Consider the following 15,000-nt stretch of genomic DNA (forward strand, 5'->3'; position numbering starts at 1 on the left):
CTCTAACGCCGAGAAAACTCCTGATCCCCCACTTGTTTGCAGTCATCAAATATGAGATATCAGGCTCGTCCTGTACTTTTCCGGACAACCGCTGTGAAAAGATAGCTTCTTTCCATATAAGAGTAGAGCTAGGTTAACGCTTAGACCCAAAACGTGTTCGCACCTTTCAAATCTAACCTTGAAAAAATAAACAAATAACTTACAAACCGGTTGTCCCGGATTCAACTCTACCACGCTTTGTAAGTAGCCAACTGGTTGCCTCCTGCCAGTTGGGTTTTTTTAAAATCATGTTTCTTTTAAGCTTGAACTGTTTCTTTCAGATTAAAACTTTGGGTGCCTGTGAAATAGCTTGATAGCTAATAGCTAAGTGCACTTCCACTATAAACAATGCAAAGCATTTACATTTTTTAACTGAACAAAAAAAAACAAACAGAAACACAATTTTTCATGAGAAAAAAATTTTCGTTTTAATTAGTTATTTCTGTTGACAGGATGAGAGATTTCCTAAAGGAATTGGTATAGAAGGTATGCCAAGAAATTTATTTAAATTAAATGGGCTGTGCCCTTTTTTCAGAGCTAGAAACATAAGGTTACGAAGACAAAGAAATTGGTCAATGATTGAAGGGATTCTCATATAATATATTGTATAAAAAGACGACAGACTGATGGTGAGCCTCGAACAAGTTTACGTTTGTGCAATGCGTTCACCATTAATTGTGCGCGTTTTGTTACGGGGTTGTGTAAGCTGAGCCGAAGATCGAGTTTGGTACCTTATCTGTCGCAAGAATGGATACTGCACAGTCAGTTTAGTGTTGCGTATGAACGTAGGCGCTCAAATTTAGTTGTGAAGTTTTTTCATATGTATTTAAGTACTTTTAGTAAATACAGTTCTGAGGAGGGGATGAAGTAAACGTTTTCGCCGATCAGTTGCCCGGTGTAACGGCCCAAAGGCCACAGATTAAAGTAGTCATAACGTCGCTTCCTAAATTCCAGCTGTTTGTTTGTGTTTGCAGACAGCACTGCTCAGTCAGTATTATGCCAACCCATCGTGCAAGCAGATGGAACTATAGTTGGTAAGATAACGTATCCTTTCTCTTAATGCCAAGAATGGAGTGTCAAAGGCATATTTATCCCTAGGAAAATGTCCCACGATCTACGGTAATTTCCAGCTTTTGGAAATGTACTTTTTTCAGTGATGTTTTGTTTTGGCGAAAACACCACGGCCACCCAAGTTAAAAGCTCTCTGTCGGAGGTTTTGGTGGGGGCTCTCGTAGAATACGTTGGTAGGGGGATGAGTGATGTCATAGGAGGCCTTTCAGGACTGTCACAACTTACCCTAACCCCTCCCCTCCCGGCTACCTTATCCAACCACACCTGGCCTTTTAGTTCATTGAATTTCCGACGCGCCTGAGTGTTTTGAAAGAAAGGTTGCCAAACAAGATATAAATATGTCAACCATAAACTTAGAATGTATTTGAATATGAATATTCGCGTGAATGGAAATTTAATGCCAGCCGCCATCGATTGATTCATTTTGTACATTTTTATAACCTCCAACAGGTATTGTCCAATTGGTAAAAACGCTGGGAAATGCTTCATTTGAACGGGAAGATGAAGAGGTAGATCTCAGTTTTACCTCCCTCATTTTAGCCACTTTGAAGTGCCAAGTAAACGATCGCTGGTACAAATTTTCTGACACATGTTCTTCACATCTTAGATTGTGAATAGTTACCTTGCTTGGGGAAGCATTGCCATACACCATGCTGAAGTATGTATTAATTAAGTAATAATTTTCTGAAACTTATAATAAGTAAATGAAAACTTGCCGGGCTGAGATCTCTATAAAGCTATGAAAAAGGGCGCGGACTGAACCCTTCTGTTATTTTCGACATTTCATTGCCTTGCAAATGCACAACCCATTAACACACCTTGATGAGTGTAAGATCGGCCGAGTCAGTGTGGCCATCACAACGACTGTTTATGATACCAACATTGACTGGCGTTTCGATAACCTGACTGGAAGTCGTCGTCAGAACTCAGTGATAAATGAATTGGCAATAGGATGGATGACAAATCTGTTGTGTGGCATCCTTGAGTCACTGGTAACTGAGCTGATAATATCTCAAATCGAAGCTTAAAACCAAGGATGATGTTTTGTCCTTCATAATTGTCATGGTCATTTTTTGTTTAATTGTTTGCCTTTAGATTTCGAAACAGATGCAAAAGCAAAAGGATCTAAACAGCTTCTTGTTAAATGTTGTAAAGTGAGTAGGAAAAGAAAACAAAGCAACCATTAAGGGTTTCTTCGCGCTGTGATTATCATGATGATTCCTGTCGTTTGCTAGATTTTACCCGGTTATCCACCGAAATCGCATCTGTTTTCTTAAACACAAACAGGTCTATCTTTGACGAAGTCAATACGATGGATGTCGTTATTGAAAAGATAATGGTAAGCTACTTTAAAGCTGTTGCATTCCATAAAAAAAGGAATAACTTCGCCCTCAGGTTCAGCATGAATTTGCCTGACATTTTTGCTAATTAAACCTATTGTTATGTTGCGTTTTCGTGTCCGTGGTCGTCGTCCTAGCTTAAGGTCCCTATTGCTGTTGTGAGACGTAATTGATACCATGTTGATGTCCCTTAATAAAGAAATGGCGACCGTTTTAGTTTCCCAAATGAGTCTTCCAGCAGGATTGCAGTTGTTCAGAATGTGCATTGTGCTCTCCGATGGATAAGTTAAATGCTCTTAAAACCAGTTGAGTTTTCCAGGGGATATTGATTTGTCCAACGCCAGTGCAGAATCCACCCTACCAACAACTGGGAGCTGGAGAAAGAAAGGAAGACATGGACGCTAGTCACGTGACCGTAAACGCTCGATTCATTATTGCAACTATATAGAATACCGGTTTTTTTGCGTCGACAGGCATTCGCCAAGAGGCTTGTAAGCGCAGATCGGTGCGCGCTGTTTATGTTGGACACCACAACAAGCGAATTATACGCCAACTTGTTCGATGAAGGAGACGAGGACAGTTCTGGTTTTAAGTTCCGTAATGGAACAGAAATAAGGTACAAGAGATGTTGCCTCGAATGATACTTTTGATACTCTAAGGTCAGGTTTGATTACTCTTTTTCCAGAATAGGGTTTGCCTCCAAATTTCTCATCTTAGGTAAATTTAGGCAAGAAACTTCGATCTGTTTCAACAAATGGGTTATGCCATGTTGCCGCGCGTCCGTCCCGTATTAGGTCACATATGACATCAAAATGTGGTAAGAACAAAAAAAATGGCAAACTAGGTGATATTATGGACACATCGCCGTTAGGAGCTTTTTCATTGCACAAATTAGCAAAGAGCTCTGTGTGCGTTTACGCTTGATTGACAAATTCTCCGCGTGTGCTTGAGGCACCCCGCCTTTTATAGTGCATCATGGTGTTAAAGATCGTCCTCTCTGGCGACACAAGCATGAGAACACGTGACGAACGCAGACGCACTCAATAGACCATGTTCGTATTTTCAGTATTGGCCTGGAACTAGCTTGGAACTGATGGAGGCTAATGCGGGGGAGTATATTAAAAAGTATTTGCATACGAAAAGATTTCCCCCCATTAGCATCCATTGCAAGCTAGTTCCAGTCCAATTCTGAGAATACGAATATGGTCTGTTGGCTGTGTCACGGTAGCGCCGTTGATTTTTATGTATTGCTCTCGTCTACTCGCTATGCAACTTAACGTTTGTCCAGGAATTACTTTTAGTATGCTCCGTCTACACGTATCCGTGTTCATTTAAAAACGCTACTTTGTTTTCTCCGTTTTCAAAAAAATTCTCGTCCATACGTAGCGTTTCCGCATCGTTTTCGCCCGTCCACACGTATACGATGAATCGATTTGAAAACGATAACTTTTAAACGATAACCCGACTGCGCATGCTTGACGCATGATTATTCGCTTTTACGATAAATATTTGGGCCACAAAGTTGTCCCACCAAGCGCTATCCAGAAAGAAAAAGTTGCGTTTTCGAACGAATACAGATACGTGTGAACGGGGGCTTAATTAAACAACATAACTTAAAGCTTCGTGACAGCAAAAAATGTCCATTGAACATACACAATTAAAGTTACAAACAACAGAGATCACTTTTGGAAAACTGTTAGGCTGAACAGTTTCAAAAACCCCAATAACAATCCATTTTAATCTTTTTCAATTTTGTCCATCCCTACCTCTTTTTGTATTTGCTGATTTATTCAAACTTTCGTTCAGTGCCGTTTTAAGTTTGGCTTGATTTGGTTACCAGCTCGCAGTCGTTTAATTTGGTTAAAATTTTTGACACAGTCACTTCAACTTGTCGTTATTAATTATCTAACTACTAAAGATAAAGATGCTGCAAGGATGACTAGCAGTAGAATTCTTTTCACAGAGTTATGACATCACAGTTAATGTTAAGTTTCCAAAATCCTGAATTCAAGATTTTGGAAGGACTAAATCTTGAATTCAGAAATACAGAAATACAAAAAGTATCCTAAACATGCATAAAAGCTACAGTAACCTTAGGCCTAATTAGGCCTAAACAAACATTTTTAGGCCTAAGGTTAGCTTTTATGAATGTCGGCTTCCAAAATCTTGAATTCAGGATTTTGGAAACATAACTGCATATTAATTCTGCAGCGTACACTCGCATTGCATTTTTAAACTGTTGAGCCTTTGACGTCATTTCCTCCTCGAACCAGATCTCTCAAGAACTTAAAGTTAGTAATGGCGGACCATTAAATAGGAAAATTTCAGTTGAAATAGGCAGGTGTCTTTTTGAAATCAAGGTATAAGACTTTGGTCGCTTAGTGTTTGGTTAACATAGTTTTGAAATCCAAAGAAAAATAAGAATGATTGTTTGGTCACAGGGGCACTTTAAAGCGAGTGAGTAAAAGACGTCACTTTCGCTCAAGATCGCCGAAAGCTGCAACAATTGATGGCCGTTAAATGAAAAGAGTGAAGTTAAAACAAACAGTCTTCCTCTTGAAATGACTACAAAACATTTCGACGCAAGTGAAGAAAAACGAGAACTGATTATTTTCTTTTTTTCATCGTAGTAGCACTTGAACGAGTTAAAAGCAATCTCCACCCGTTGTCTAAGGTGGCAGCAATCCGGACATACCATTTGTTTTCTTATTATTATCTTAAGGTTTCCCATTAGCAAAGGCATCGCCGGCAATGTAGCAAGCACAGGGGAAGTCCTAAATATCAGTGAGCCATACCGCGACGCACGATTCAACCGTGAAGTGGATTTGAAGACCGGCTACATAACCAAATCCGTGCTGTGTGTACCTGTCAGGTGTAGAGGAAGGTAACGTTGAACTGGAGCAGTTCGGGAAGGCTCGGGAAGAAGAGAGATTGGTGCAAGGCTTAAATGCGACCAAGACTAAATCGGAACAAAGGGTGCAACGCTATTGTTTTAAAAATATTTATTATCATGATAAACCTTTCATTTTGCGCCGTTCTTGATGCTGCGCATTTCTTCAAAGACTTCTTTAATTTTTAGTGCTGTAATAAAACATACACGATAAAACGGTGTTTTAGAAACTCGACCCATGATTCAAAATGTCCTTACTTTTAACTTTGTTTGCTATTTCAGCATCATTGGTGTTGTCGAGATGTTAAACAGCAGGAAAGGATTTTTTTCATGCGAAGGTAAATTAAGACAGCAATTACAGCCATGCAGGCCCAAAAATCCGTGCTATAACCAATTTACGATCACTTCAGGAAAATAATTCAATTGAAATATGATAAACACGATTTTTTTTTACCAAATGTCAAATGAGTTCTTGTTACGTGTTGAGTGTTGAGTGGAGTGAATGTCACTTTTTGGGCCGTCACGCAATGACGTCAGTAACTGAATTGTAGGGAGCTTTAGCAACGACGATGGGAACGGCAACGAGAACGTCATGTAAAAACATAAATTCACGTTATTGCGATCACTTCGCGACTATTCCAAGCCTTTTAATATGACAAAGGTGTTTCAGTCCCTCAGGATTGAAACCGTTACGAGCGGCGCTTAATTTAGGGGAGAAAAATGAAAATTTATCTCCAGGTGCTGACGTTCTCCATAACACTTAAAACTTGGTAATTTCACGTTGTTGCTTTGCTGACGACGGCAAAGAAATGGACAAAAATGAAAAACGCACGTGCAGGGCGTGCAAAGCTATTGTTTTTGCCCACTAAATATGCAAATTTCTGACGTTCTCATTGCCGTCGCCGTTGTCCTTGCTAAAGCTCCCTATTAAGTCTGAGCTCTGTGGGTTGCATTAGCGCTATTAGGCCAAACATTTTCAAAGAAAGCGTTTGTATTAGAAATAAAAAAGAAGACCGCTTATTTATGTTTTTAAATTTCCGGCGGGGGGCCGCCAGCTTCAATAAGGGTGACATGCTGGTTACCCAATTTTTATTATACAAAAGCTTTGCGTTGAACAATAGCACAACACGTCACAGTACAGACGGCGGCACCCTGGAAATTTGAAAGCCAAACGAGGCGGTCCTAAAATGCATTTCTTCCCCGATAATACATTTTTGAAGAATGTGCAAACAGACTTCATTTCCTTCGATTCTAAGTTACTGTTTAGTAGGAGTAGAGGTTTCGTTTAACTGATTGACAAAGTAAATTTTAAGGAATGCTCAATCCATGCTCTCACAATTTTAGAAGCTGAGGGACCGTAGAAACAAGGTTCCCTTAGCTACAGGGCTCATTTTGAGGGAACTCATAGACTTTACTATTCCAGGTTACTGAGCTTTCAATCGAACTATCGATTGAGCTCAGGTTGTGAGATAGTATGCATATCGCGACTGATGTATTTTTCTTAATGGTGTGAAGTTCTTGTTATGAAGAGTTAAATGTTACTCAAGTCGTTATCTTCATTGCAAGCCTGTCCTTTGTGTTCGTACAATGGGGTCTACAATTTTTTTTTTCATATTTTGCAGATGCTCGGTCGTTTGAGGTGTTCGCTGGGTATTGCGGACTCGCCCTTCATTACAGCCAAGTAAGCATGGAGAAAATAACTTACCTTGTAACTTTTTCTTAAATGACAATCGTCTGGTCTGGCTCAAGGGACAATGATATTTGGCAACTATTCACCGAAGTGGAGGTGGCTAGTGGTGGATAATTCCTGAGTTGCGAAGCGGCGAGGTAAATACCCACAACTAGCCATCGACACTGAGGTGAATAGTTGTTTTAGTATATATTAAAACAGTGAGATAATATAACACAAAAAGATGATTTTAACTCATTTATTCCTGGCAAGATTACAACATTTTCGGGCGCAGATTCCTCGCGAATTGCTCGGAGACGAATAGAAAAGGATATCCGGAGTTTGAGTGGCCAATCAGGACGCGCGTTCAACCCTATCCACTGTTTTAGTATATACCATTTTATTTAATTCTCAACCTCGGATAATGCAATTCTCGTGCTCTGATTGGTTCACTCAATCTCGGTTTTCAGCTCATATACCTTAGTTTGACCTTATATACTAAATGATTGCGCTTAGCGTTGCTAAACTAAAGACGTTTACGCCAGAAAGCGAAATTTCTTTCGGTATAAAGCAAAAGAAAAACGTTTTTGTGGAAAGTTTAGATCACTTTCGAAGCTTAGAGATACGCGAAAAGGTAAGAAATGTTTTTGTGATGAGCCTGCGTCTGTCTGACCACGAGGTATTACACGACATCGCATCTTCATCAACTTTTTTCGATTTCGCTAGGATTTTCTCGCTTTTTTCGCCCGTATTTCGTACTTCTAAACTTTTGGAGGTTAAGGAATTTAATAAAACAATTATTCCATTCGCGCTTGTTGGATATGAGAGTGGTTATAGCCAACTCGGCGCTACGCGCCTCGTTGGCTATTTACCATCTCATATCCAACGCGCGCTCATGGAATAATTGTTAAATATAATAACCCAAGTTATTCTCGCATTTTGATTAACTTTTGCCTATGATCTATTAGAGGACAGACGCACGGTTGACGTCACCATCAGCTTTTATGCGAATAAAGTTTAATTCCTAAATATAAAACAAATAGATTCCATGTTGCCGTGCGTCTGTTCAGTAATAGATCACAGGAGACGTCAAAATGTGGTAAGAACGTCAGTGACACTCGGCTATCGCGTTGTGTGCCACTTTTTTGTTCTTACCACATTTTGACGTCATCTGTGATCTCTATTACTGAACAGGCGCACGGCAACATGGAATCTGTTTGTTAAATATACATATACGATAGCCTATGAGCGAGGGCGATACTTTTTTTTGGTGGGGGGGGGGGGGTGAGCTTGGGGTGGTGGTTGGTGGGTATAAGATTGTGACTTGTATGGTAAAGTTAACAATTGCCCGCGCATAGAGTAAAAGAATTGAGGCAGTGATCTTATTCAACACAAGGAAACGATATCCAATTGCAGCTAATGTACAGCGATAAATGAGTCCAACTGATCTGTTCTAACGTCGGTTGTAAGTGTAAATCTTTTTTGACATGCATTCCAAGGAAGGTGTATCCTGGGTGTAATGTAGCGCTGTACAAACCGCCCATTAGTCAAATGATATGCGCCATATTTTTTTTCTTACGAAAATGTGCATAGATATAGATCTCCAATTCATTCATTACACTTTTTACGCTATGCTTATAATTCATCATTTTTGTGATGTTTGGCTTTGCCAGATGTACGGTCAGTTGTTGAAGGCCCAACAGAAACATCAGGTAGCGTTAGAAGTGTTGGCATATCACTGGTGTGTACCGGAGAGTGAACTTCAACAGTGGCGCAACTCTGTGTCTTCTTGCACTCTTTCAAATGACTTCTATAGGTATGTATATGAATGGAGCCTATCACACTTGCGCGAAGATATAAAGATCGTTGTCTAGTAGCAAAGACTATTTTTTCCAAACAGCTGACCGATTGAGTTCAACAGTTTTTTAACTCAAGGAAATCTAACCTTTGTCCCCGTATCGGTACATATCTATATGAGGACGAAGGTTACACTGATATCGATGTGAAATTCATATCGAATTTCATATGTGCAATGTTATGTTCGTCTCTGGTCTTTGCTGTAAAATTTCCAACCTGCAAGGGGTGTTGCAATTCTAACGTTCTGGCCCGGGTTACCATGGAAACCTATAGGTTTTGATACCTCTTAACCAACGGTTAGCGCTAACCAGGCTTCGATCAACTGACCCCTTATTGGGTAACTAAACCATATCGAAACATTTAGAATGTATAAAAATCATTCATTTCATTCGCTATTGTTAGACATGAGATCAGCCATTATAGGGCTAGTATTTGAAGGGACTTTGGTGTTGTATTCTAAAGCACGGAAATTTGGTTATATCAACGTAGGTAATAAAATTTGGCCAGCACTGTAGAAAGATTACAAGGCCGACGTATCGATCTTTGGTCCTTAGTCCGAGCGAAAATGTTTTTGTTCGTCTCTGGGGGCAGACATTCTCGAGCATGGAACAAAAGATGTAACCGTTAATTGAAATCACAAATGATTGCATTTCAGCTTTGAATTCGATATCTTCCAAAACGAAGATGACTTAACAAATTACGTAATTCAAATGACATTGGACGTGTTTGAAGACTGCGATGTTAGGTAAGCAATGGAACGATTCTTGTACAATTTGACCATTTTTGAGTTGTTCATTTCAGTTAATTTGTAGTCTCCCCAATTAGTAGAGTACTTGTGCTCGGCTCAGTAACCTTCAGACTTCTTCTTCTTTTTCTTCTCATTATTATTATTATTATTATTATTATTATTATTATTATTATTATTATTATTATTATTATTATTATTATTATTATTATTATTATTGTAAATTATGCATTTTTTGGTTTTCATTGATAATGTTTTTTTATGTTTGCAACATGGAAGAAAATGACAGTAGAGCTCAAAGAAATCGCGAGGCGTGTTATATAACTTGGACGTCCTTGTATACGTGATAAAATACTAAGATTTAATAAAAGGACCGATGGCAAGATAAGTCTTGTGATGTTATCTAATGAAAAGGAGAAAAACAAACAAACCAAAATATAAAGGGCCGGGCAAACGGGTTTAACAGTCGCTTCAACATCCGTTCGATTTTGTTGGATAGAGATGTTGACGTTTGCCGTCCCACCCCCCGCCCCCTCCCCCTCTTCAACCTTGCTGAAACATGTTGAATCAAAGTTGAATCGATGTTGAATAAGGTAAAAAGCGTTTAAACTTTGCATCAACAACCATTTAACATTTCTTTTGTTTTCGCGAATGTTGAATGAAGTTGAAGCTGTTTGCCCCCCCCCCCCCCTCCCCCTTTCAACGTTGCTGGGAATGCGCGTGCGCACTAATCGGTCTCTCGATGACGTATCCATGTCCGTATCCCTAGAAACAAGTTCGTGTCCATAGTAACAAAAACCGCAGCTGCAGCCTGGGACTGAATGCCGGGCCTCTGGTGAAGCTTTGTTGAATCAAATGCTGATGATGTGTTGAAAGCGTTTGCCCACACCACCACTCAACATTGTCCAACATCGTTCAACATCATTCAACAAAATCGAACGGATGTTTGAAGCCGTTTGCCTGGGCATTAACAAGACGAGGATTTCATTATGCGATGATTAAGTTCCAAAAAAATTTAGTTTAGAGTTAACCACTTGGTAGTCAAGAGTTATCTGTGTCTTTCTTACGTGAGTGTTGGATATCATCGCAGTTAAGGAGTAACTTAAGCAGTTAGGATGAATCCCCAGAACAAAATCAATCTTAGCTTAAACAGGACTCGAACCAGTGACCCTGCAATTGCGCTGTACTGCTGAGTCCCTCCCAGGGGATTTGGAGAATAAGAGAACGTGGCTAATTTGAACTGGGAATTGACAGGGTAACAATGACAAAATATCTTAAACAATTTCAGGGATCAAAAAGCAGTGAACAAGTTTGAAATTAATTTCGGGAACAAGGGAACACCGGGGAATAAGGGAACAAGGACCCCCCCCCCCCCTCCCCTCACGGGGGGCGGGGGGGGGGGGGGGACTCACTGCTCTACCATCCGAGCAAATATGCCAACTGGGAGCTGGTCACTTGTTAGTTTCAGTTATATACCGATAGATTTTAGCGATCCACAAATTTCATGTAATTCAAATTTTTGAACATTTCATATATTCTGTATCATTCATTTGCGGCTTTTTATTTTTATTTTTTCGTTCACAGGCTTGATCTGGACACACTCATACGTTTCGTCTTAACTGTTCGTAAAGGTTATCGTCGAGTGGCGTATCATAACTGGTCGCATGCCTTTTCTGTGGCACATACTATGGCTGTCATAATGAAATCAGCGGCGGATGTGTTCACCTGGGAAGAGGTTATCCTTTGTGCTACGTCAAAAATCCACATAGCGTTTTCACACAAATTAACCTTGGTTAACGTACCTCTTTATACTTTCCTTTTGCTAGAAAATTGCGTTATACCTCTCTGGTTTGATTCACGACATCGATCACCGGGGGTACAACAATGCTTTTATGATCAAGAACAAATCCCCGCTGAGTCATTTGTATTCCACATCAACAATGGAGTGGCATCATTTTAAACAAGGAGTTTTCATCTTGGAGGTAAGCGAATAGATTGTTGTTTTGTTACTGATGCAATATGAGTGGTCGTGCAGTATCACATTTTCAAACTCAATCATACGAAACAGAGATTTTGTAATGTCGCTAACAACATAATTAAAGTAATCAAGAGTTTTAACTAGTCATAATTTTCTCTTTCACTTTGGCAAAGAGCGAACCCTTCAATCATTATTTTTTTAATATTTCACACTGGACAATTTGGTTACCATGCCAACGTCTCAGAAATTAATAGACAAGTATGGTCAAACTAGCCAATCATAACGGAGAACAAATACGTACAGCCGGCGCAAAGCGCGGGAAGAAGCACGCAAGCAAGTCACAATTGGCTTTTGCCGTTTCCTCTCATTGGCTAAAATTGTGGGGCAAGAAGTAACCAATCACCATGCGAAGTAATGCAGAACGAAAGACATCACCAAAAAGCTTTCGACACTTTACAGGAGCAAACGCACTACGAAGCATTAGGCCAAGGAGAACTGATTTATTCAAGTGAGTGGCCGAAAGTTAATACGGAACGTTTTAAACAGTCATTTGTAAATGGGCTAATCCTCAAAGATAAGATAGCAATTAAATTAAAATTATATCCAGTTACATTATTTCTAAGCATATTTTAAGCATTTTTATACTGTAGGTGAACGTGATTTTTTATTTTTAATCATGTGTTAATAAAGACTTATTATTATTATTATTATTATTATTATTAGTAGTAGTAGTAGTAGTAGTAGTAGTAGTAGTAGTAGTAGTAGTAGTAGTAGTATTATTGTTATTATTAATATTATTATTATTATACTTAGTACTCAATACTTGAATGGGATATTATTTTCGTTCAACAGACAGATGGGCATCATATTTTGAGCTCCCTCACCACACAGCAATACAGACGTATCCTGGAACTCATGCAAGACGCAATATTAGCCACGGATTTGGTGCTATTCTTTCCTAACAGATCTAAACTTGAGAGTGTAATCAAGAGCCACGAATTTGATTGGAATACACTTGAGCACAGGTAATACGATTTCCTTGCAAATTTTGCAACCTGTGAGAATCATCGCAATAGTGAGACCGGAAGGAATATTTTTCGGTGACGTTCTGGTTCTCTTCGAAGTCGTCGTTGCTTTAAAGGGGCACTGTCATGATAAATTTGTTGTTTTTAGGTCAAAACTGGGTAAAAATCTGAATTAGTACCTTAGCTCACAGGTACAATATTCCTGCATGAAACTCACTGACAAGATATGAAATATATTTATTGCACAAAGAGCTATTCGTATTTAATTTTTGGCGACTTTCTGCAGACACCAACTTGAGTCTAGTACAGTGACAAATAGAAAAGGAGCTAAGGTGTCTCCTTGCAGGACGCCTATTTTGACTTCAAATTCACCTGACATTTCGCCGTATACGAGAACTGATGACTTGATGCCACAGTATAGAACTGAGATTTCTTCACAAACATTGTCTAGAACCCCGTAATTGCGAGGTATACGGAACATGACCGGTCTGGCGATGCTGTCAGAGGCCTTGCGAAAATCAACGAAGGTACTGGCAAACGGGAGGTTCTGATCCCTGATTCTCTCAAGTATCCTACTTAACAAATGGATTTGCTCGACACAGCCGCGACCGGGACGAAATCCAGCTTGGTTGGCACCTAGAATTTTCTCCAGCGGGTCTCAAATCTGATTTAGTAGACGTCTGTTGTAAAGTTTAGCTTTTATTGACTTGAGTGTTATGCCGCGGTAATTTGGATCACTTTTCTTGGGAAGAGCAACACAGATCAAGGTTTTCTACTCGTTAGGAATGACCAGGTTGGTTTTCACAAGGTTAAGAAGAGTGACTAGCTTGTCGAGCAATCTTTCACCACCGTGCTTGATGGCTTCGGCGCACATGACAGAGTTAATACCAGGAGCTTTTGAGTTCTTGAGGCTGTTTCCTATAACTGCAATATTAGGTTACCATATGAAACACCAATCATTCCTTAACAATATGCACTCATTGATGTGACGCAATAAGTCACCATGGCAAAAAAACAGCCATGTAAAAACCAGTCAGGACGCAGCTTTTTACAACCTCTAATTTCATTGGATCCCTTTAGGACGCAGCTCTATTGTGTCTTACGTCATGGTCCATTGTTTCTTTTGTATCATCTTCAGTGCGTCCATTGTTTTCTGAACCAATCCCGAGAGTTGCGCGGCGACCCGTAAAAACACCCTATATTTTGTCTTTAAACGCTTACATCTAAAAGCAAACTCGGTGAACCCCAATTTTTATTGCTGGAAAGTGATAAGCAGATTAAGATAAAACCTTTTTTGCAAATTAAAAAAAACCTCTGGAGCTGGTTCATAGCCACTGGAAAATTTCAAGGTGGCTCTGAATCCGCTCAACATAATTTTTTTTTAACTTTCCGGAAAGTTTTATCTTAGCCTGGTAATTAATTTCCAGCAATAACAAATGGGAGTCACCGAGTTTGTTTTTAAGATACATAAGCGTTTAAGACAAAATATAGAGCTTTTTACATGGCTCGATTGTTGCCTTGGTAACATATTTCGTCATACTAATGAATGCATCTTGCTAAGCAATTATTGTTGTCTCATTTGTTACCATGAAACAGTGTTGCACATTTAATTTAATTAATATTTAATCCCCCCCCCCCCCCCCCCAAAAAAAAAAAAATTTTTTTGAAAGTCTTTTGTGCTAATCGTAAACGTCTATTTGCATTTTTTTTTCAGACAGCTGGTACGTCGTTTGCTAATGACCGCTTGTGATCTGTGCGGTTCCGTCAAACCGTGGCCAATCCACATAAAGTCAGTCAAGAACGTTTATGAAGAATTCTATTTGCAGGTACTCATTTCTGGACATTTAAGTCCCAAGTTGCAGAGCTCTATAATCTACCAGCTGAAGTTATTGTTCTTAACTAGCGAGTTCTCGCATGAGCTATATTTTAAAAAAAGACATCTACCCCCGAAAAAATGTTTTTTCTGACAGTTGAGCGTGCGAATAAGACAGAAATTAATAGGGAGCTTAAGCACGCACGTTTTTGAGACGCGGACGGCAACCGGAAGTCGGAGCTGTTTTCTCTTTTAACTTGTCTTTACACAACCACATTTTCATTGCTAAGTATCTTTTCTCCATTAGAAATGACTAGTCTAAAAATCGGGGAGACACCACTGTCCTGGCACGCGAAATGTTCTCTTCCGGTTGCCGTCCGCGTCTCAAAAACGCGCGTGCTTAAGCTCCCTAATATTTCTACGCTACGGAAGCAGAAGGGTCTGGGTACGATTGGTGTAAGGCATTTTGGGTATCACGCTGTGTATAAAGTGTCTGTTCGTTCTGGGCCTGCATCAGTCTTTGTAACTTTTGTTTCTTTTTGTGTTATCTTTATTGTTTTGTAACAAGAAACC

General features: G+C 39.5%; 1 protein-coding gene across 2 annotated transcripts in view; it reads left to right on the top strand.

Annotated features, from left to right (window-relative positions):
• Positions 1-15,000, top strand: part of LOC137997092 (cAMP and cAMP-inhibited cGMP 3',5'-cyclic phosphodiesterase 10A-like) — a 40,265-nt gene that overhangs the window by 16,299 nt on the left and 8,966 nt on the right. For both annotated transcript variants that reach the window (XM_068842861.1, XM_068842862.1), the window contains exons 8-23: positions 492-525; positions 1,014-1,073; positions 1,561-1,619; positions 1,718-1,768; positions 2,206-2,264; positions 2,398-2,449; positions 2,924-3,066; positions 5,173-5,334; positions 5,623-5,678; positions 6,963-7,021; positions 8,683-8,825; positions 9,522-9,611; positions 11,196-11,346; positions 11,438-11,593; positions 12,442-12,614; positions 14,329-14,440. In XM_068842861.1, the coding sequence (XP_068698962.1) occupies positions 492-525; positions 1,014-1,073; positions 1,561-1,619; positions 1,718-1,768; positions 2,206-2,264; positions 2,398-2,449; positions 2,924-3,066; positions 5,173-5,334; positions 5,623-5,678; positions 6,963-7,021; positions 8,683-8,825; positions 9,522-9,611; positions 11,196-11,346; positions 11,438-11,593; positions 12,442-12,614; positions 14,329-14,440 (1,560 nt within the window). The remainder of the gene's footprint in view (positions 1-491; positions 526-1,013; positions 1,074-1,560; positions 1,620-1,717; positions 1,769-2,205; positions 2,265-2,397; positions 2,450-2,923; positions 3,067-5,172; positions 5,335-5,622; positions 5,679-6,962; positions 7,022-8,682; positions 8,826-9,521; positions 9,612-11,195; positions 11,347-11,437; positions 11,594-12,441; positions 12,615-14,328; positions 14,441-15,000) is intronic.

This window comes from Montipora foliosa, chromosome 3 (genome assembly GCF_036669935.1).
Source record: "Montipora foliosa isolate CH-2021 chromosome 3, ASM3666993v2, whole genome shotgun sequence".
Lineage (NCBI taxonomy): Eukaryota > Metazoa > Cnidaria > Anthozoa > Scleractinia > Acroporidae > Montipora > Montipora foliosa.